The sequence below is a fragment of the Taudactylus pleione genome, unplaced genomic scaffold (genome assembly GCF_031769625.1).
Source record: "Taudactylus pleione unplaced genomic scaffold, aTauple2 ptg000493l, whole genome shotgun sequence".
Taxonomy (NCBI): domain Eukaryota; kingdom Metazoa; phylum Chordata; class Amphibia; order Anura; family Myobatrachidae; genus Taudactylus; species Taudactylus pleione.
In genome coordinates, this window is record NW_028284895.1 from 2,288,921 (window position 1) to 2,311,634 (window position 22,714).

General features: G+C 46.6%; 1 protein-coding gene across 1 annotated transcript in view; it reads right to left on the minus strand.

The window, feature by feature from the left end:
• Positions 1-17,239, minus strand: part of EFR3A (EFR3 homolog A) — a 198,254-nt gene extending 181,015 nt beyond the window's left edge. The window contains exons 1-2 of the mRNA XM_088449716.1: positions 17,143-17,239; positions 7,752-7,823 (exon numbers count right to left, since the gene is read on the minus strand). Coding sequence (XP_088305842.1) covers positions 7,752-7,761 — 10 coding nt within the window. The 5' untranslated portion in view covers positions 7,762-7,823; positions 17,143-17,239. The remainder of the gene's footprint in view (positions 1-7,751; positions 7,824-17,142) is intronic.
• Positions 17,240-22,714: the final 5,475 nt, after the last annotated feature.

Genomic DNA, 22,714 nt, shown 5'->3' on the forward strand with positions numbered 1-22,714 from the left:
ATTCTTTTGGAAGATTGAAAGCAGGTCTTCATACGGTATTTTGATTCTATTAAACCTTTCTTTTTCTGGTCTTTCTTCGCCCATTAAATTCAAAACTGAAGACAGCAGAGCAATCCATGCTTAATAAATCATCATACTCGCTTAAGAAAGAATATAGACTGGTAACAGTGTTTAAGGTCAGATGGAATTACAATAAATCAGTGGTCATTTATAAATATTGACTTATTTACCTACATTAGTTATTACAATCATATTCCACTGCACTTTACAATTGGGAACAGACTCATTAATAAAACGAGTGAGTATTAAAAGACAGAAGTAAGAAGGCTCTGCTGCCAAGCTTAAAATCTATAGAATAAATAGGACTTTAATACATTAGGATAAGTGCTACATATTGCATATTGGTCCAGCCAGATCGCAAAGGTAAGAACTGCATGGTGGGCTACATGATTCGGTCACACAGCAATGATGGTCTGGGGTCAAAGGGTTGTCTGAGTGTAGAAAGAGAACACTCATGATAAGATTGTCTTACGTGGTAAGAGAATAGAAGTGGAGGCGATTCAATTGTTAGGGCCTGTGGGTGTCAGCGTTGGGCGCCTGACACAGCAATTTAATTGCCGCTCTGCCGGCATTTCTACTCGCCCCCTGCTGAGGAGGCGAGCAGAAATGTGCGATAAGTCCTAACCAGGACATTACCGTAGCCATGTTATACTGCTAAACCCGGTCTAATTAGGCGCGACAATTAATGGGCAACCCAAAAGCAATAAAATTGCAACATTAGGGTCCCATTAATTAGAGCTCCTTCAAAAAACAATTGTATTGCCCCCAAAATGTCTGTAAGTGCCCAATCACAGAACTGATTTGTCCCATCTCCAGAAGAAACATCATCCAGGAATTGGGACAAACATGCCCTGAGTGGAAGCCCTCAACCACCAACTGTTTCTGAAACTACCTAAAATCCTTATCACAAGTACATCCGAGTTCCCTATACTATATATCCGCGGTTAGTTTTCTGGGATTGCTCTGAATACATCAAACCAACGGTGTGAATTAAAGGTTATTATTTCTGTGACTTTTAGACAATCTCAGATTCTAGCACTCTGCACCTGTCACAACCCGTGTAGTGCCGACCCTCGGCATCCCGACTGTCTAATCCCGGCAAGGGTCTAATGACAGACGTCTGAATCCGGACGTAAGCTGTGCAAGGACAGCCGCGGGGGGAGGGGGGGGGGGAGGGTTAGACACACCCCTGGAGGGTTAGGGTAGGCTAGGAGAAAGGGGGTTAGGGTTAGGCACCTCCGGGGAAAGGTTAGGGTTAGGCACCCCCCCTTCCACGGGACACTTAGGTTTAGGCTACGGGGAAAGGGGTGGGGTTTAGGTTAAGGCACCCCTGAGGGAGGATTAGGGTTAGAGAGGGGTTAGGTTAGTTAGTACTTACCTTAGATGCTGTTGGGATCTTCACTGGTGCCGGTCTTCCGTCGTCGGGATGTATTGCGTCCGGCGGTATTTCATACCGATCCCTTCATTTCCAACAGTCCAATTAGGAATTGTAGCCAGTGTGCTAATCTTCCGCTAGGTTCGTGTACTGTAGTTTCTCATTCAACTTATTTAGTTAGTTTTCATGTTCGTCACCATCAATAGTACAGTAATAGCAAAATAGCTGATGGAAAGTTGTTCTGGTGCTTCTAGCACACTCAAGTAATGTAAAACTACTGAGATACAGACCAGAGCGTGCTGTATCTCAGCAGTTTGTTACAATACTTGAGTGTGCTAGAACCACCAGAGCAGAGTGACACCCCAGGGAAGAAAGAGGAACTGTATGAGCTGTGAGAGGTGCTAGAATGAACACCAATTCTTCCCTAATTGTACTTAAATTGGTTTTAATGAGAACAATCGCCTGAACTAATTTCCATCAGCTATTTTGCTATTACTGTACTATTGATGGTGACTAACATGAAAACCATCTAAATAAGCTGAATGAGAAACTACAGTACACGAACCTAGCGGAAGATTAGCACACTGGCTACAATTCCTAATTGGACTGTTGGAAATGTTGCATCATGCTGTAGAGCAGGGGTCTTCAACCTTTTCCCCCTCCAGCTGCTGTGGAACTACACATCCCAGCATGCCCTGCCACCGTTTTGATATAACAGCATGCTAAAACTGTGGCAGGGCTTCCTGGGATCTGTAGTTCCACAGCAGCTGGAGGGCCAAAAGGTTGGAGACCCATGCTGTAGAGACTGGCTAAAGTGCAAATCATACAAGAACAACAAGTGGAGAGAATCTGCATCTACAGAACTACAATATTTCATGCTAAATTCTATACTGTAATTACTGATCATCCAATTCCAAATGATAGTGCACATAAGAGCTAGCGGTGGTGCACATAAACACATATACAAATAGGTTTGACACCGCGGCATAACCATGACTCATCAATAACTGTACGTTACCAATATATACTGATTTATTCAATTATTTCCTCTGTATATCTGTCTAGGGCTCTTGCCATATACAGCTATATTATTTTCGAAAACTTGATTACTAATTATTAATGTAACTACTCAGCAGTGTTTCTGTAGACCGCTACCATCAGTCGGCTATGTTATAGCAATGGAGAAAGTTACCCAGCGATACAAGTGCTAAGCAACCTAAGCATTGTTTCCACTTGCAGGATTTTTTACAATAGCAGCGTTCCCGCTAGGCTGTTTTAGCGGGGCGCGGCGCCCTGCCCTCCTTCTGGAGGGCAAAAAGCACCCTGCCCTCCAGGAGGAGGGCAAAAAGCGCCCTGCCCTCACAGCCTGCGGGTGCCGTTCTCACCCGCGGGATGCAGTGTCCCGCGGGTGGAGAAACATGCGGTGACCCGGTCACCGCCGGAGAATAGACGCCGGGCGCATGCGCCAGGAATCTATTCTCCCTTTCTGCAGCGCTTGGGGGCTGCCCGGCATGTCCGTAAGCGCCGGGCACGCCCCAAGTATGACGAAAAGGGGACGCGTCTTATACGCACGCCCCCTTTTCATGACCACGCCCCCTTTTCGGGCATGCGCACAAGGTTGCCCTCTCTAGCTTCGGCGCCCTGCCTGCCGCCGGAGCTAGAGTAAACACTACAATAATATGGAGTCGTTTTTTCTTTTTCCTTTTCAGTGAAATTTTATTCTGAACAGGACAGAATCTACCCTGAAATCAGGTAAAATGACGACAGTTCGCTTTCTTACTTAGGCCTGTATTCAATTTGAGGCAAAAAGTCCGGATCCGCGATACTTTTTCGCCGATGACGTAATTTTCGCCTGTTTTGGTTTTACCCCGTATTCAATTTGAAAGACTTTCCGCCTAGGCAGATAGTCAATGCAATGTAATAGGCGGAAAAGTTTTGCCTATGAATAGCAGGCGGACAAAGGTGGGGTTTTGGGGTGCAACATTGCGGGAACCTCCGTGCAGCCTTCAGACAGTCCACCAAAGGTAAACTGTGTAAATTAAAAAAAAAAAAAACACTTAAGGACACCCCAAAAAATAACTTTGAAAAGGGGGCAAAAAAAAAAAAAAAAGTTGGAGGACAAAGTTAAAAACTAGCGAACTTGGCTCTGGGGGGGGTCCCCAAGTATGCCCCAAGTGGTTTTTTGATTCCTTTAGGCCGAATTCCTGTCTGCCTTGTAATTTGGTTGAAATCACACCTGATTCAGAGGCGCACGCTAGTTGCGTGCGCTCGCTCTGAATCAGGGCGTCCCTATTTTTTTGTTTGACCGGCCTCCAGGCCACTCGCACAGCTGTGGGTGACCACCCACAGCGTGTGTGCACAGCCTGGCGATGGTCGCGATTATCACGACCAACGGGTTTGCGTGGAGACCCTGTGGTAGGGTCTCAGGTCTCGCAAGCCCAAGTGGACTTCCTGCTCTAATACAGCAGCAAGTCCACTAGTGATGTCAGTAGGGGCCACCCACAAACGGCAGGCGTTCCTTCAGGAACGCCTCCGTGAGTGCAGCCACCCCCCGATCAACATCGACAGCCGCCTCATCTTGTAGCAAGCCCCGCAGCGAGTGATTTCTCACTCACTACGGGGTTCGCGCACGCCGCGCGTGCTCGATGGCCCACCATCGACCCGCTTGCCAGCGCTGTGCGCTCGCGAGTGAGTCTGAATCAGGCCCTGTATGTCTTGTAATTGTGATATGCTTAAATGCTTACCCCTTGTATGACACTGTCGGCACTTTAAGGGGCCTTATTAAAAAAAAATTGTTTTAATGCGCAAATACATTGAATTTCATCAATATTAACTAAAAATACAGCAAGACAGGAGTTTGTGAATACAATGTGACTCTGGCAGGAGGTACAGGGATTAAAGAAAAGGGGACCCTTATAGAAGGGTTAGGATGACATTAGCGACAAGATAAGAGAATACCCTCTCCCGATTGGTAAGCTCTGCATATGCAGACGGCTTCGTAGCAAACAGGAATAACCGTATAACACAGCCATGCACTAAAGCCGCACTGTCAACGAGTAAAATATTTTACTAAGGTGCCGGATCTACCAAATCGGAGTCTCGAGGAGCTGCCCTGGGCATCCGTTTTTCCCAGGCATCCCCCTTTCCTCTTCAGCCCAGTCTGAAACCCAAGCGGCAATTAAAAGATTGCAGTTTTCTCGTTCACATCCGCCATTCTGACGCCTCTTGGATATGGCGAACAAAAGTGTTTTTCCAGTTCCGTATTATAGGGGCCTCGGCTACGTGAAGGGGTGCCTAATTTAAATATTCTAAGCAGGTGGAATCTCAAATGTTATATTTAGTCATTTAAAACTGGGAGGAAAAAATGTTTAGTCCCTTTAGCAGAACGTGGTAAAGCAGAAACGCTGCCATTATGCACCAGCTGTGAGGACCGTGACTAATATAGTTACACTGGAAAACTGACAATTTACCAGATTAAATGAGTTTAGCAGAATAAGATTCCAGAGCAGTCATTTTAATCAAGTACAACAAAAACACACCATTATCATCTTCTAAAAGAACAGCAGTCGGCAATGCGCAACGAGATTAAACCCAGATGTGATAAAAGAAAAGAAATGAAGAAATGAAGACATGAAGACCTTGCTGTTCAGCCGCTAAATGCAAAACAAAAAATGTAAAATAAGGGGGACGGGATATTCCCCCCCCCCACCGAAGGCTCCAGCACAATGATGTCACAAACAAAGAATCAATACTAACAGACGAGCAACAGACGTTCAAACAGGGGTGACAACCTCCCTCTACATTAATACAAAGAGCCATAATAACATTACTATTATACACCTATATACAGTATCTCTAATGATAATATGGCAGATTATAATCACATAAAATAATTGGATTGCGACTTGCTTTTAATAATCCACATAATAAATAAAGCGACAGTACTGCTAACTGTATATAATGAGTGAGCACCAATCTATGTAATATAATTAATACACTAAAGTTATACAAATGTATGAAACAGAAAAGCTAGTAATTATAGTAATTACTGCATCGCCATCACGGCAAAACTGCACAGCAACACAATCGGGCATCTGCTTTTATTGTCTTAGGCTGGGTACACAGACAAATTATATCGCTTTGAGGCGGATCGGAACAATATATCGGGCACATCGTCTAATGTGTATTCGCTATTGCGCGCTCCTGCAGTTTGCATGCCATATGGTGTGATTGGCCTGCTGCACAGCCAATGACACGATACTGTGTGCGGGGCTGTGCAGTGTAATGAGGTATCGTTCGGTTGTTCATTATGCGGCAGCCGCTATGAAAAGCCAGCTGCCACATGACCGGCAGATCGATTCCCGGCTGCGGCAGCCCGACAAAACAGCAGAGCCCGGCAGCGGAAGCCCGACAGCGCTGGAAATCCCGATCGTCCCTAAGGTAAGTATAAAACTAACCTAACCCCCCCTAACCCTTCTTAGGGGTGCCTAACCCTAACCTCCCCCCCAAGTGACTAACCCTAATCCCCCCTCTAAGTGCCTAACCCTAACCCCCCCCTTTTCCGCTGCCTAACCCTGTCCCCCCGGGGGTGCCTAACCCTATCCCCCCCCCTTTCCCCGGCCTAAATCTAAGTCCCCCAGGGGGGTGCCTAACCCTAAGTCCCCCAGGGGGGTGCCTAACACTAACCCTCCCTCCCCGTAGCCTAACCCTATCCCTAATTCCCCCCGCGGGTGCCCTAAACCTAACCCTCCCCCCCTGCGGCTGTCCGCTCGCGGCGCCAGATATCCCTTCGATCGGGATGCCGGGCGCCTGTCTCCCGGCGTTGGGAAAATGACAGGCATCTAGATTTTAGACGCCTGTCATTTAACCCTAGGCGGGATAGAGGATTCGGGAAGCCGGCGGTCGGGATTGCGGCCGCCGGCTTCCTAAACGTATCCCGCTCATTACATCGGGTAATGTGTACCAGCAATCTGGCACGGTCCGGGGTGAAGGTCAACCGTCCCGACCATCGCCAAGATTGACAGTCATCTAATGTGTACCCAGCCTAAGGCTAAGCTATATCATCAAGTGACGGAATCTGATTGGTTGCTGGCAATAACAGTGCCTTTATCCTGTCCAAGTTTTTTGGGACTCATACATCTGCTATGGGCTGCCCCAATTCCCTGTTCTGCCCACTCCGGGGAATAGGGGAAATCCAACATGAAATCTGTGATTCCCCAATCCTGACCAAAAAATTATAGGGATCCGCGAGTCGGGGATTATTAATATGCGGTTCTTCTCCGATCATCGATGGCTTTGAATCTGTGTTTTTCTTTGCTGATCGGATCTGCAGAACAGGGAATCTGGCCCACGTTTGTTAGTACAAAGGACCTCATTCAGACCCACTCCCAAGCGGGTCGATGGTGAGGCCCTGCGCACGCGCAGCGGCCGCAAGCCCTGGAGCGAGTGACAAATTCACTCGCTCCGGGGCTCACTACAAAAGGGGTGGCTGTCGATGTTGATCGACAGCTCGCCCCGTTTTGTAGGCTGGTAGGTGGGGTGGCCGGACAAACGGAGGCGTTCCTGAAGTAACGCCTGCCGTTTGTAGGTGGCCCTACCGACATCAGCAGTGATGTCAGTAGGTAGCTTCCTGCTCTGTTAGAGCAAGAAGCTACCTGGGGCTTGCTGGAGTCGCAAGCCCCGATGGTCTCGACCATCGCGACCATCACCTGGTCAGTCGCTAAAGCTGTGGGTGGTCACCCACAGCTTAGCGAGCGGCCAGGAGGCCGGCTTTTAAAGAAGAAGCGGCCGCCCTCATTCAGAGCAAGAGCTCGCATTTTGCGAGCGGCTCTGTCCAGAGTGCACTGTCAAGAAACTGGGACAGCCCAGGCCATTCCGCCTAATAAATGCCCAGCATGCCAGTGCCGCCGACTTTTTCTTACTGAGAGGCTACACCCATTAACTTTCCAAAACTCATTACTGTTGGGAGTTATGCAGCTTTCTTTTATTATATTCCAAAACTGCTAGATCTAGCGCACCAAGGCAAAAATAATAAAACCAATTATAACTAATTTTGTACCAGAGTAATTCAATTCTGCGGGAAGTACTGCCGCGCGAGGCTGCGCACATATCGGCCAATTACAGTAATGCAGACATCGCAGGAAATCTTGCGATGCCGACAGGACGGACTGTGCCATTCCGAAACAGCACATTGTGTCGATGTAAGGAATTTAATTATCCCCTAGGTCTCATTGCCAACTAAGGAACAAATACATAGTGTTACTGTCCCTGTTTAGTTTACAAAATTAAAAGTCTGACTGAAAACAGGGATCCTTACCTGCAGGCATTTTATGTGTTGTTTAAACCAATAACCGTTATCTTTGTTTCAGGAGAGGAGGGAGTGCAAAACCTGAAATAAAACATATTGAAAAGGCATTAGGTGACATAAAACAGTTTTGATCTTTGAAGAATATACAGATACTGTAAGTACAGTAAGGGCTCGAGGGCGTCTCGGTAGGAAGATCATCGATCCTGGCAGAGGCGCCAAGATCGATGATCTTCCTACCGAGACGCCCGATGGCAGCGGGACTAATACGTCTAGGTGCTTGCACCAGCTATCGCCCTGTCAGAGCATGGCGTCCTGTGCCCGCGCCTGCCTAACCTCTCAGGAACGCCCATCGAAATCCACAGCTCTTGCATCCAAATTCATTCTGCGTCTCCTGGCGGTGACCATTGGGACACAGGTTCAGTTCTTCCAACATTGGCCAAATGCATGCCTAACAGTATTGTGTGCAGGTAGCTTGCACCTCTGAATCAGGTAATAGATGAGATCTTCTGAGACAGCACAGTAACAAACTAAACCGTATAAAAACTGAAGTTTAATCTTAAGAACAGATGATAAAAGAAGTAAGAACAAGTCCATATACAAGGAGACTTACCGGAAAGCAGAAATACCAAACGACACTATATTAATATACAAATTGACTTTACTTGACAAAGTTAACTTATAGGAGTTACTGAACTACAGTACAATGTAATATAAGGAAGAGGAATGGAAAACAGACTTTCTAAAGTGAAGCCAAAACGTAAAGTGCAGGTAGGAGACAGTCAGTGGGTGCGGAGTATCAGAATTTTATATACAGTACAGTAAATAACAAATGCTCTTTTTAGGCTTAGTGGGATCATGTACCACTAATGTATAGTTATAGGATATTTACAAGTCACCAAATAACCCGCTGTCCCTAGAATGCAGAAAATCACAACGCATCAAATACTGGGCCTGATTCAAAGCCGCTCGCTCGCGCTGTGTGCTCGCAAGCGGCCTGATGTTCTGCATACGCTTCGTTCTGCGCGTGCGCAAACTACACACTGCGATCGCATCCCTCTCGCTCACCCAGCAGAGGCAGCCCAGGGTAATGAGTGACAGGAGAGGCCGTTTGTGGGTGGTAACAGGAGCAGGACACTAATAATTGGGGGTTGGAGATGCGAACGCAGGCGTGCCTGAGTGTTTCAACGCCGTTTTCAGAGGCGTGCATAATTAACAGGCAGCGTCATAGTACACGTCACTTGCCTTTTTTATACAATGATTTCCTCGCAATGCTTGCGGTAGGGTAAAGCAACCGCAAGCACTGCGTTCACATCCGATGGTGCTCGATGTACCAATGTTTTAATACACTTCCTGGAGATGACGCGATTGGGCATACGCATACACAAAGTGGCCGCTCGCTAAGACATGGTGGGCGGGTTTATGCCTTGGCGAGTGATCACTTCCCGTGGCGTCACTTTGACAAATTTGCATATGCTTCCAGCGAGCGTACGCAGATAGTGAATGGGTCTGAATCAGGCCCACTGTACACGCGAGGCCAGTACTTTTTTGTTTATAGTAACACATGACCTACAGTATGCAATGTGATATCATATTACACAGCTGAATGAATAAAATCAATGCTTAAAATGGGCAGAGACGCTGCCATTCTGCAACCCAGACACATCTACGTCACAAGGGATCTCGTTATTGTTCTGCGATGATCAGAGATGGGCAAACTCGATAATGATCCGAGCGCTGTCAGACATCATCCTCACTTTGGACCACACAATAAGAAAGGTTAAACTGGATGCTTAGATTGGCCCGGCCCATCCTACTGCAAACATTGTGGAGCTGAAACTCGCGTTGCGCGTTCATCTTCCGGTTACGGTAGGCAGGTTCTGTTTACAGCTCCCTAGGCTGCAAGTAGATTCTGCCTTCTACAGTCGACACGCGGAAGCGCCGGGATCCGTTCCGGCCGCTTCTGCGCTTAATTTAATCTGCCATCAAAAATGTGTGGAGATTTACAAAAAAAAAAAAAAAAAAAGTACGATATGAGGTCGGACCCTGCTGACATGCAGCTGAATAGAGGTCATATATGTATATACAGCTTGTTTCAATAGTTTTTCAAATTAACATCTATATTTTTCCTTTAATCTTCTGTGGGTGCCCAATGCATAACAGCAGAAGGGTAAAGGGGGTAAGAGCGGGTATCAGCAGAATTTGCAATGCATTCTGGTCTGCCTATCCCTGCAAGCGCTGAGAACATCGCTTCTCTTCAATAGGGCACAGGCAAGACTGGCATGATGTGTAGCTCAGGGTTTCAGAAGGTTTAAAAGCAACCTCTAAAAAAGGATTAGAGGACTAATGATGGGGAGGATTTATGAAAAGAACCCATTATGTTCTACTAATTATGCATATTAATGTATACAATTACTGATGTTTTTCTTTTGCTATAAAAGGAGAAATGCATCAACGTTTAAAAAAAGAGAGATACAGTGGAGAAGTTACCCATAGTAACCAATCCTCCCCTAGCTATCATTTATCTAGCATGGCAGTCAGAAGGTGATTAGTTGCCATGGGCAACTTCTCCACTTTAGCTCTTGACAAAGATCCCATACCTAGCGTTCCCGCTAGGCTGTTTGGGGGGGGCGCGGCGCCCTGCCCTCTTTCTGGAGCGCAAAAAGCACCCTGCCCTCCAGAGGGAGGGCAAAAAGCGCCCTGCCCTCACAGCCTACGGGTGCCGTCTTCACCCGCGGGTCGCAGTGTCCCGCGGGTGGGGAAATGTGCGGTGACCCGGCATCTATTCTCCCTGTTTGCAGTGCTTAGGGGCTGCCCGGTGCGTCCGTAAGTGCCGGGCACGCCCCCAAGAGTGACGAAAGGGGGACGCGTCTTATAGACACACACCCTTTTCAATGGCCACGCCCCCTTTTCGGGGCCCTGTCTGCCGCCGGAGCTAGAGTGAACACTACATACCTGTTGATATACCTAAAGGTACACATGCACATAGCGATATTTGCAAGCGATTGCACGATAACCAAGTCGTTATCCTGCAATCGCTTGAAAATCGTGCACATTTATGTCGGAAACGACCAGCGATGAGCACGCCCGCTGGTCGTTTCCGACATCTATCATCGTGCAAACAAGATGATTAATGAGCCTGCACTGAACGTCTGCTCGTTTAGTGTAGGCTCATCATAGACAGAGAAACGACAGCACGATTACAATGTAATGATACTTAGGGGGAGGTGTACCAAGCCTTCCAAAGAGAAAGTGTAGAAGTTGCCCAAAGCAACCAATCATCTTCTAACTGTCATTTTGTATGTTGTTCTCAATGGGCGGAATTCAATTGATTACGCGGTCCGGATCTCCCGTCTAAAGTGACAGGAGATCGCGGGCCGCCATTCAATTGTTGCCGTTCTTCGCGCTGATCGCGCCCATAGAGGTCAGGTTTAGCCGCGTAAAGCAGCTAAACCCGACCAAAGTGCTGGGCGCGATCGCGAAAAGTGATGTTTGGGCGCCCAAACATGTCACTTTTCGCACATTTCAGCTCTCATCCCCCAGGGGCTGCGAGCTGAAATGTAGCGCTTGGCAGCTGATCGCGCCCGACAGGAGCAAGAATAGAATAGCTCCGTCGGGCGCGATAGGGGATAAAAACAATTGAATTCCGCCCAATGAATACTACCTAAGAGCAGATTGGTTGCTATGGTCCACTTATCCAATTCTCCACTCTTTACACTGCTTGATACATCTCCCCCAATGTTTCTAGGAGTATCATTCTTGTCATCATTACTTTGTGTGACAGAGCTCCTGACAGTACAGGAAGGAGGAAGTGATCAGCAGTGGGCATATAACATTATCTTCATTACTTTGTGTGACAGAGCTCCTCACAGTACAGGAAGGAGGAAGTGATCAGCAGTGGGCATATAACATTATCTTCATTACTTTGTGTGACAGAGCTCCTCACAGTACAGGAAGGAGGAAGTGATCAGCAGTGGGCATATAACATTATCTTCATTACTTTGTGTGACAGAGCTCCTCACAGTACGGGAAGGAGGAAGTGAGCAGCAGTGGGCATATAACATTATCTTCATTACTTTGTGTGACAGAGCTCCTCACAGTACAGGAAGGAGGACGTGAGCAGCAGTGGGTATATAACGTTATAATATTATTGTCACTACTTTGTGTCGCTTGGTGACCGCATCTGTGTTTGACACTTTTGACCACTAGTAACAATTCATTTTCTTGTCTTTCCTGAACTTGCTGAATAAAAGAAAAATAATTGTTACTAGTGGCCAAAACTAGACTTTTGAGGTGTGGCTATTCTATAATGAGACTGATGCTGTAATTTAGGTTTAATTATATTAGGTACATTTTAACTCTGTTCCCCTTTTATGCACTCCCGTCTGCACCCACACACCGCTGCATTCTTATTATACATTGTTCAAAGCCGTGATGTAGCTCATTACCCGTCAGCTCCATTGTTTACCTCAGTAACTGATGCAGGCGGGTTCCCTTGAGTACAGATGTGACTTCTTTCTTTTCCTTAAAGTCACACGGTGCTAGGTCTAGAGAGTATGGAGGGTGTTCTTGCACTAGAGTCTGTTTCTCTGCCAAAAACTGCTCTACAGTGTGGGCTGGTGCGTTGTCCTGATGGAGGATGACACTATGGGCTCGATTCAATTCAAAGCGAATTGAATAGCGCCGGGAATGAGCTCCTGGAGCTATTCAATTCTGCGCGCTGTTAAGTCGGCGAATACCCGTTCTCCCACCCCTCGTGCCTTAAACAGTGTGTTACTAAACTTCCCGACGCGATGCTGTTTCCTCCGCACGAAGGGCAGAAAAGCAGCATCGCGTCTGTACTTTTGTCGGATTTCTGCTCGCATCCTTAGTCAGGCTTAGCAGAATGCTGAATTGAATAGCTCCGGGAGCTCATTCCCGGCGCGATTCAATTCGCATTGAATTGAATCGAGCTCTATATTTCCACAAATCTGGCCATTTTCTTTTGATTCTTTCCCGCAAAGTTCCTAGAGAATTTTTGTAGAAAAGCTGAGTCACTGTTGCACCTTCTGGTTCAGTCTTCCAAAATAACACCCTTCATATCAAAGAAAACTATTAACATGGCTTTGTTTTTGAATTTGCTTTGCCGTCCTTCCTTCATTTTTGGTGACGATGGTGTTTTCCAGTGCATGGACGGGCGTTTTGTCTCAGGATCGTACTGGAAGATCCACGTTTCATCACAGGTAATAACTTTATCTAATAAATGCGAATCCGCTTGAATTTGTTCCAAAATGTCTGTACAAATTCACTTTCCATTTTCTTTCTGCTCGGCAGTGAGAAACCTTGGAACCATCTTAGCACAAACTTTTGTCATGTTAAGATCTTGATGCAAAACTTGCCTAACAGTTTCCCTGTTGATGTTATTTACTATTTCTGATATCATTCAGATGCTGAGCCGACGGTCAATCTGAACAATTTTCTCAATTTTGTTCCACATTTTCATTTGTTTTTGATGAGTAAGGTCTTCCGGGACGTGCATCATCTTCGACAACCTCACGACCGTCGCTAAATCTGTTGTGCCACTCAAACACGTGTGCACGTGACATACAAACTAAACCGTAAAGGTGCGTACACACTAGGCAATTAGGAAAGACAGTGCGATTACGACATCGTACAGTCGTTCCTGATCCCCTCCAGTGCCTACACTGAACGATGTGTCGTTCAGCGCAGGCACCCACCATCATTCCTGAACATGGCCAATCTGTCATTATCGGCAGATTGGCCAGCATGTTCAGGTAATGGACCATGTCGGAAATGACCAGCAAGAGCGCGCATCGCTGGTCGTTTCCGACATTATAGTGCACGATTACTCAGCGATTGCACTATAACGATGTCGTAGTCGTGCCATCGCACAGTAATATCGCCCAGTGTGTACGCACCTTAAGCCTCAATTAGCATTTTGTTCAATTTAACTATAAGGGGAAAATTTACTAAGGCGAGAGTTGTTATAAGTGGAGATGTTGCCCATGGCAACCGATCAGATTCTACTTAACATGTAACTAGCACCTTCTAGAGAAGATAATAGCTAGAATCTGATTGCTTGCTATGGGCAACATTTCCACTTCTAAAAACCTGCAGTTTAGTAAATGTACCCCTACATTTTTGGGCAACACGTTGCTCTACTTTTTGAACTAAGCATTCTTACGACGCACAGGGAAAAACACAACTTCTTACGCTGTATGACCGAATACTATCTGTGCAAGAGGAGTGAAACTTGCAAAAGCATTTTTGGATAGTCCATGGTCAATGTTCCCCCACTAAGGTTTATTTTTCACAAGCACAGTCTTGCTATTTAATAGCCATACCTTATATGCTCTGACTCAAGTACCAATACATAGAGGTTGAGTCTCCCATATTCCGACATAAGGAATTTTGGGGGCTTGACTGAGATAATGAAACCTTTGATTTTTGATGGTTCAATGTACACAAACTTTGTCTGAGGCACAAAATTATTGAAAATATTGTATAAAAATGACCTGCAGGCTGTGTGTGTAAGGTGTATAACACACATAAATGCCTTCTGTGTGTATATTGGGGTCCCATTCCCAAGATATTTCATTATGTTATGCAATTATTCCAAAATACGGAACATTCAGTTATCCAAATGACCCCTGGTCCCAAGCATTTTGGATATCGGAGACTCAACCTGTACTACAAAGGCCAAAGGGCCTGATTCAGAGCCGCTCGTAAGCGGCCGCTCGTTCGCTCCGAGCGATGTTTGCCCAACTGCGCATGCGTACGGATCGTAATACGCATGCGCAAACCAGTCAGTGCGGCCGAAAATCGTGTGCTCGCAAAATAGCGAATGCCTGCTATTTTGAGTGACAGGAGGAGGCGTATGTGGGTGGTAACAGGGGAAGGTGCTTGAAAACGGGGAGTGGAGATCCGAACGCAGGCGTGCTTAAAGGTGAAAACGGGCGTTTTATGGGTGTGCATAATTAATACAGCAGCGTCATTGACCACGTCACTGGGTTATTTTATAGCCAGAACTGCTCGCAAAATTGTGGTAGCAAAAACCAACCACAAGAATAGCGAGCAGTTCGTATCCTGGTCGATGTACTCGATTAATCTAATAAATAGCGGACATGACGTGGGATGCGAGCGGCCAGGGGGTGTATTTTTTCAAAAAACGACCGCAAGATTTTTTGTTCGCTCGTTCAGACATAGAGGCGTGAACAGACCGCAAAGAGCGAACGGTTCATTTGAATAGCCACCCCTATTTTCTGAACGAGCGAGCGCAAATAGCGTCCGGCTCTGAATCAGGCCCAAAGTTTGGAGATTATCTTCAAGGAACAATTTGCAGCTTGTATGCATATATCACATGCGGTACAGCATACAAAGGGCCACTACACCCCCTCCCCCACCAGACATGATTAGAATATCACCTTGATATTTTAAATTAACCTCTTTAATGTATCCATGCATAATGCCAGCAGAACAGTAAGTAACATAATTACATTATACTGTCCATGGTAACTAGTCCTATGCAGGTGCCCATAGACATACATAATAATGACGCATAATTAGAATTACACCAGGCATACAGGATGCAGTAAATGGAAATGTACATCAATAAATACAAACAGAACTGAGAAGAGATAAATACACCCAGATTATGCACAAAGGAACTGCACTGTGCACAAAACATAATAATACTCAGAATTGTTTAGTATACAGAGAAAATTAGCACTTTGTATAAGAACAAACATAAATACTGATAATTATTTAGTATACAGAGGGAAGTAATACGAAGTAGAAAAAAATAAATAAATACAGAAATGATCTAGTATACGGAGGGAAGAGGCAGCACTTAGTAGAAGAAAGAGCACATATAGCACAGATGGTGTAATGGCTAGCATTACTGCCTCACAGTACTGAGGTCGTGGGTTCGATTCCCACCACAGCCCTAAAGGGGGGTATCCACTAGTCGATTTTAGCAAGCGATTGCACGATAACGTCGTTATCGTGCAATCGCTTGCAAATCGCGAATGCATCGGGCGCGTTTTGGTCGGAAGCAACCAGCGATGCGCGTGCACGCTGGTTGCTTCCGACATCTATCATCGCCCGTACATGCTGATCCCGTCAGGTTCAGCATGTGCGGGGATGATGCATGTGCCTGGACTGAACGGTCAGTGTAGGCACATCACTAGATATACAAACGAGAGCACGATTGCAATGTTGTAATCGTGCTCTCGTTTGTATATCTAGTAGTGGATACCCGCCTTTACTGTGTGGAGTTTGTATGTTCTCCCTGTGCTTGCGTGGGTTTCCTCCCACACTCCAAAAATATACTATCAGGCTAATTGGCTCCCACAAAAATTAACCCTAGTGTGTATGTGTGTGAGCATGTGGTAGGGAATATAGAGTGTAAGCTCCACTGGGGCAGGGACTGATGTGAACGGCCAAATATTCTCTGTAAAGCGCTGCGGAATATGTGTGCGCTATATAAATAACTGGTAATAAATAAATAATAAGTAGTATTGAGTAGAAGAAAACACAAATGCTGACAATTTTGTATATATAAGGGAGGGGGTACTGTGTATAAAATACACAAATAGCAATAATTAACTGGCATATAGAGGAGAGTGGCACTGTGTAGAAGAACAGAAATACTGAGTATTTAATATAGAGGGAAGTAGAAGAGCATAGACAAATATTGGGAATGATTTACTGTACAGAGGGAAGTAGCACTGTGCAGAGGAAAATGAATACTGAGATATAATCAGTTTATAGAGGAAAGTTGTACTGTGTAGATGAATATTATAAATACTGAGTATTTACTATACAGAGGGAAGTAGCACTGTGCAGAGGAAAATGAATACTGAGAATTAGTATAGAGGGAAGTAGTACTGTGTAGATGAAGAACATAAATACTGAGTATTTAATATACAGAGGGAAGTAGTACTGTGTACATGAAGAACATAAATACTGAGTATTTAATATACAGAGGGAAGTAGTACTGTGTAGATGAAGAACATAAATACTGAGTATTTAATATACAGAGGGAAGTAGTACTGTGTACATGAAGAACATAAATACTGAGTATTTAATATACAGAGGGAAGAAGTACAGTGTAGATGAAAAACATAAATACTGAGTATTTCATACAAAGGGAAGTAGAACTGTGTAGAAGAAATACTGAGAATTAGACTACATGGAAGCTGTACTGTGCATTTAGCCAGCAGTAAAACACAGGGACAATTCTGAAACAAACCCTTAAATGCTGGAAATCTGGGAGAGGGTGGGAGCTATTCGGATCCCCAATATAAATATTACACATAACACATACATTAATATTGGCAGAAGTGTCAGTGTTACAAATAATACACAGCACAGACTTAACCACGACTACAGATGAACCTACCTCCCAGGTGGCACAGGGGCAGTGTATAAGGTATACACACAGGCAGTATATACCGGAAACAAGCAGGATATAAGAGATAACACAGCCTCACACTTCCCTGCTGCGTCAGGAGGAGACACCCCCCATCTTACTGCACTCACAGCCTACTGTCAGAGTGACAGGACCTCCACCAATAGCAGAGCGTCTCTCAGCTGAGGCCCAAACCGCAGAACGCGAGACGACTAATCCGATTGGCTGGCGGCATTGTTGTGACCGGGTAACGTGTGTTGGTATGTCATTTTCAATCAGTGTTCTCGACACTAGGGGGGACAAGAACTGTTACCATAGTACCGAAGTGCGGCGGCCATGTTTGTGAAGACTGACATAATACAGTCCATAGACAAGGGGCTAAAAAAAGCAACATCTATGCTGTTTGCTTTATAAATAATACAAAATATAGTAAATACTACAGTAAATGCCACAATAAAAGGTAGGAAGGGGAAGGGTAAAAATTAATTTATGGGGTCAATTTACTAAGCCTGGATGGAGATGAAGTGGATGGAGATAAAGTACCAGCTAGGGATGGCCATCAGTGTGGTTACCAGCGATGGGAAATTAGCAAGTGGCCATCGATGGTAACCAACTATGCAATGGATGACCATCGATGGTTTCACCAACCAATGGTCATCACTATTCTTTGACTGATAGACCCATGGGCCAATCAGAACAGGGGGCGGGGTGGAGCTATGCCCCTTGTAAAAAAAAACCATTCGGTTGTGCTGTTCCATCGATGGAGGGAAACCATCTACTTCTCTCCCATCGATGGTAACATATGCAACATCCACCATAAATCGATTATTATGAATCATCGATGGTCGATGGCCATCCCTAGTACCAGCCAATCAGCTCCTAACTGCCATGTCACGGGCTGCGTTTGAAAAATGACAGGAGCTTGTTGATTGATACTTTATCTCTGTCCACTTTATCTCCATCCAAGGCTTAGTAAATAGAGCCCTATGTTACCTGGCACCAGACTTCACAAGGAGGGGATAACACAGGCTTGCCTACCCTCCCGATTTGGTCGGGAGCCTCCCGAATATCGTATGCTGCTCTCGACCCCCGGAAAGGCAGGCAAGCCTCCCGGCTGCCGCCTGACCCCCCCCCCAAACTACTACAAGAAATCCCGGCGGCGGGGGGCCCGATGACGCGATTCGCGCTGAATCGCAGCATCGTGGCTCCACCCCCTGCTTCACAATGCCAATATTTTCGGCATTGTGACGAGGGGGCGGAGCCACGATGATGCAATCACGTGCCTCCACCCCTAAAACCGCGTCATTACCTGGCCACGCCCACCACTGTGCACAGACATTCAGCTCCCTCCCAGAAGGAGGGAACTGAATGTCGGCATGTATGGGATAACAACGTTTCTTCTTTTCACACATTTCCAAAATGCAGTCACCAATATGCTCAGCCCACCTGAAAATGTGAAACAGTATTATTTTACTGCACACATGCATACCTCCCAACATTTGTTACAGGAGATGCGGGACTATGGCGCGCGCGCTCGAAAAGGGGCATCACTAAGGGGCGTGCCCAGCAGGGCCGGCAACGCACTGAAATGTGGGCGGCCAGCGCCGGAGTTATAGACTCTGGGCACTAGAATGTGCCCAGAGTCTATAGTGTATGCACAGGTCACCGGGAAAATGGCCACGGCGGCCATTTTCTCTGTACTGCGCATGCGCAAACGGCGAGAAAATGGCCGCCGCTTCCATTTTTTACAGCGCCGGACCCCAGCGCCGACGTGGGACTCCGGAGAGGTAAGTAATATTATGGGTGCAGGGTGTGCGGTGCAGGGCCCCCCTGGACCCAGGGGCCCGTGTTCCCTGCACACGCTGCACCCATTATAGATACGCCCCTGGTGCCCAGCATCTACGAGATGCTGGGCTGCCCCCTTTGCTGTGAATAGATGCTTGGCGCATGCGCACAACATCTATTCTCGCTCTGCATACCCGCTGCTCTGCTATGCTACACTGCTCTCCCCACCGCGAGACACTGCGGCCTGCGGGTGTGACAGCGGTGGATTGTTGAGGGGCGTGTCTAGCGCTCCCCAAAGGGCGAGTCTAACTCCACCTATGGGCGTATCTATGCTTAAATCATACCTACTTTTGAAAAAGCATTTCAGGGTGATTGTGAAAGCAGCACCTATGAGCGCGGCGGTAAAGTGGGCGTGTACTGCTACATCTGAAAGGCGTGTCATAAAATTGCCTAAGATCCAAAATGTAAATGAGCCCCAAAGCAAATCTACTTGTTGATGATAACACACTGATACTTTGATCTATTGTGCTTTACGTATAAGTGGCCTTATATGAAAAATGCATGTAGCCATAGGGATCATTGGGGTAGATGTATGAGGGGGCAGCTATAATGCAGTAAATGCCTGGACCTGCTTACCCTTTTTATTGCGGGGAAGCAGGGGCAGTCACCGCCTGAATGTATTAACAGTAGGTTTGCACTCTCCCTCTTCCAGCTTGTGACCGGCGCTTGTAGTGCATCTGCGCATGCGCCTGTCATAAACCCCCAGCGCCACCCTCTTCTAATTGAAAAAGAAAAAACTTTATTATTTTTTTTAATGCACAGGGACAGTGCTATGTATGCCAAATGATAGTACATAAATCTGCTTGCACATCGGTGCCCTATCTTGAAGATAGGAGCGCCGATAATGACATGGCGCCCCTGTCATTCTTCTCGCTACCCTGCATAGCTACATGCAGGGCGTAGCTGGCGACTTTCCGGCTGATCCTTCCGGGAGGGAGAAGCCAGGTCGGCAGGGCAGGAGGGGGGGGGGGGCGTCACAAGAGGGCGTGTCCGGGCGGTGCCTGATGTTTGTAAGCGTGATGGGGGGCATCATTTTGGCCCCGCCCCTGCTACACAATGGCGATCATACAGGCATTGTGAAGCAGGGGGCAGGGCCAAAATGAATTGCATTACTGGCCCCTCCCACTGCGGGAGTTTAACAGTTAATTGCGCGAGGGGGGTCGGGTGGATCGGCAGTCGCCGGGAGGCTTAACTGCCTGCCTTTCCGGGGGAGGGCGGGAGCTGCACCCGATTATCGGGAGGGTGGGCAACCTTGATGCTGGAAAATGGTAACTGCAGCACTTAGCATAAGCATTTACCGTTTCCCCTGCTATCGCCCCTTCATACATCTCCCCCATTGTGCCTTAGGTTATAACCTGTGCAGGGAAATGACACTGATTATTCAATTTCAATGTATATATCTCAGCTACATAATAGGGGTAAGGTGCAATCAGGGAGATTTCTAGACTCTTCAGAGAATCAGGGAGATTGCCACTATGTCAGAGAGTCTTCCTGACAATCAGGGACAGTTGGCAAGCCTTACATGCTTGTTGCATGATATTCCTATATAAATTTATTAAGTAGCAAACTAGCAATATATGTATTGTTACTAACATTTCTTGTTTACAAGTATTCTCTGTGATATTTCTTTTGTGTTGACTCAGGGCCCTCCTACCTTTTTTTGGAGCGTCCTCATGGACGCTCGCATAGCTGTGGGTTACCACCCACAGCTATAGCGAGCGTCCATGATGATGGTCGCGATGGTCTTGACTAGGGGTGTGCACCGGCCACTTTTCGTGTTTTGTGTTTTGGTTTTGGATCTGGATCTTTCTTCGTGTTTTGGATCTGGATTGGTTTTGCCAAAACCACCCTTCCGTGTTTTGGGTTCTGGGTTTTGTGTTTTGGATCTGTATTTTTTTTTAAAAAAGCATAAAAACAGCTAAAATCACAGAATTTGTAGGTTTTTCTGCTCCTATGCTATTATTAACCTCAATAACCTTAATTTCCACTCATTTCCAGTCTATTCTGAACACCTCACACCTCACAATAGTGTTTTTATGTCCAAAACGTTGCACCGAGGTAGCTGGATGACTATGCTAAGCGACACGAGTGGGCGGCACAAACACGTGACCCATCTAGGCGTGAAACTGCAGTGGCAGACAGGATGGCAGTTTGAAAAACTAGGCCCCAAACTGTACATAATGCAAAGAAAAAAAAGAGGTGCAAGATGGAATTGTCCTTGGGCCCTCCCACCCACCCTTATGTTGTATAAACAGGACATGCACACTTTAACAAACCAATCATTTCAGCGCCAGGGTCTGCCACACAACTGTGGCTGAAATGATTGGTTCGTTTGGGCCCCCACAAAACAAGCTGGCAATTAATGTGTCCCTGCACAAACTGGCTCTATGGAGGCAAGATGTCATCCTCATCCTCCTCATCCACCGATTCCTCACCCTCTTCAGTGTGTACATCCTCATCCTCACAAAGTATTAACTCGTCCCCACTTGAATCCACCACCACAGGTCCCTCTGTACCTTCTGGAGGCTGGTCTCCCTGGAAGAGCTGATAATTCATTTTGATGAACATCATCTTCTCCACATTCTGTGGAAGCAACCTCCTACGCCTTTCGCTGACAAGGTTCCCGGCTGCACTAAACACTCTTTCGGAGTACACACTGGAGGGGGGGCAACTCAGGTAAAATAGAGCCAGTTTGTACAGGGGCCTCCAAATTGCCTCTTTTTCCTGCCAGTACAGGTATGGACTGTCTGCCATGCCTACTTGGATGCTGTCACCGATGTAATCCTCCACCATTCTGTCAATGGTGACAGTATCATATGCAGTGACAGTAGACATGTCAGAAATTGTTGCCAGGTCCTTCAGTCCGGACCAGATGTCCAAACTTGGTCCTGCCTGTCCTGCATCACCGCCAGCGGGTTGCTTAGGATACCTAAGTTTTTTCCTGGCAGCCCCAGTTGCAGGAGAAAATGAAGAAGGAGCTGTTGACGTGTCACGTTCCGCTTCAGCTGACAGTGTGTTCACCAGCAGGTCTTTGCACCTCTGCAGGCTTGTGTCGGCCGGAAAGAGAGACACCACATAGGCTTTAAACCTAGGATCGAGCACGGTGGCCAAAATGTAGTGGTCTGATTTCAACAGATTGACCACCCTGGAATCCTGGCAAAGCGAATGAAGGGCTTCATCCACAAGTCCCACATGCCGAGCGGAATCGCTCCGTCTTAGCTCCTCCTTCACTTTCTCCAGCTGCTTCTGCAAAAGCCTGATGAGGGGAATGACCTGACTCAAGCTGGCAGTGTCTGAACTGACTTCACGTGTGGCAAGTTCGAAGGGCTGGAGAACCTTGCACAACACGGAAATCATTCTCCACTGCGCTTGAGTCAGGTGCATACCCCCTCCTTTGCCTATGTCATAGGTGGATGTATAGGCTTGTATGGCCTTTTGCTGCTCCTCCATCCTCTGAAGCATATAGAGGGTTGAGTTCCACCGTGTCACAACCTCTTGCTTCAGGTGATGGCGGGGCAGGTTCAAGAGTGTTTGCTGGCGCTCCAGTCTTCGGCACGCAGTCGCTGAATGGCGAAAGTGGCCAGAAATTTTTCGGGCCACCCAAAGCGTCTCCTGCACGCCCCTGTCGCTTTTCAGAAAATTCTGCACCACCAAGTTTATTGTGTGAGCAAAACATGGGACGTGCTGGAATTTGCCCAGATGTAATGCCCGCACAATA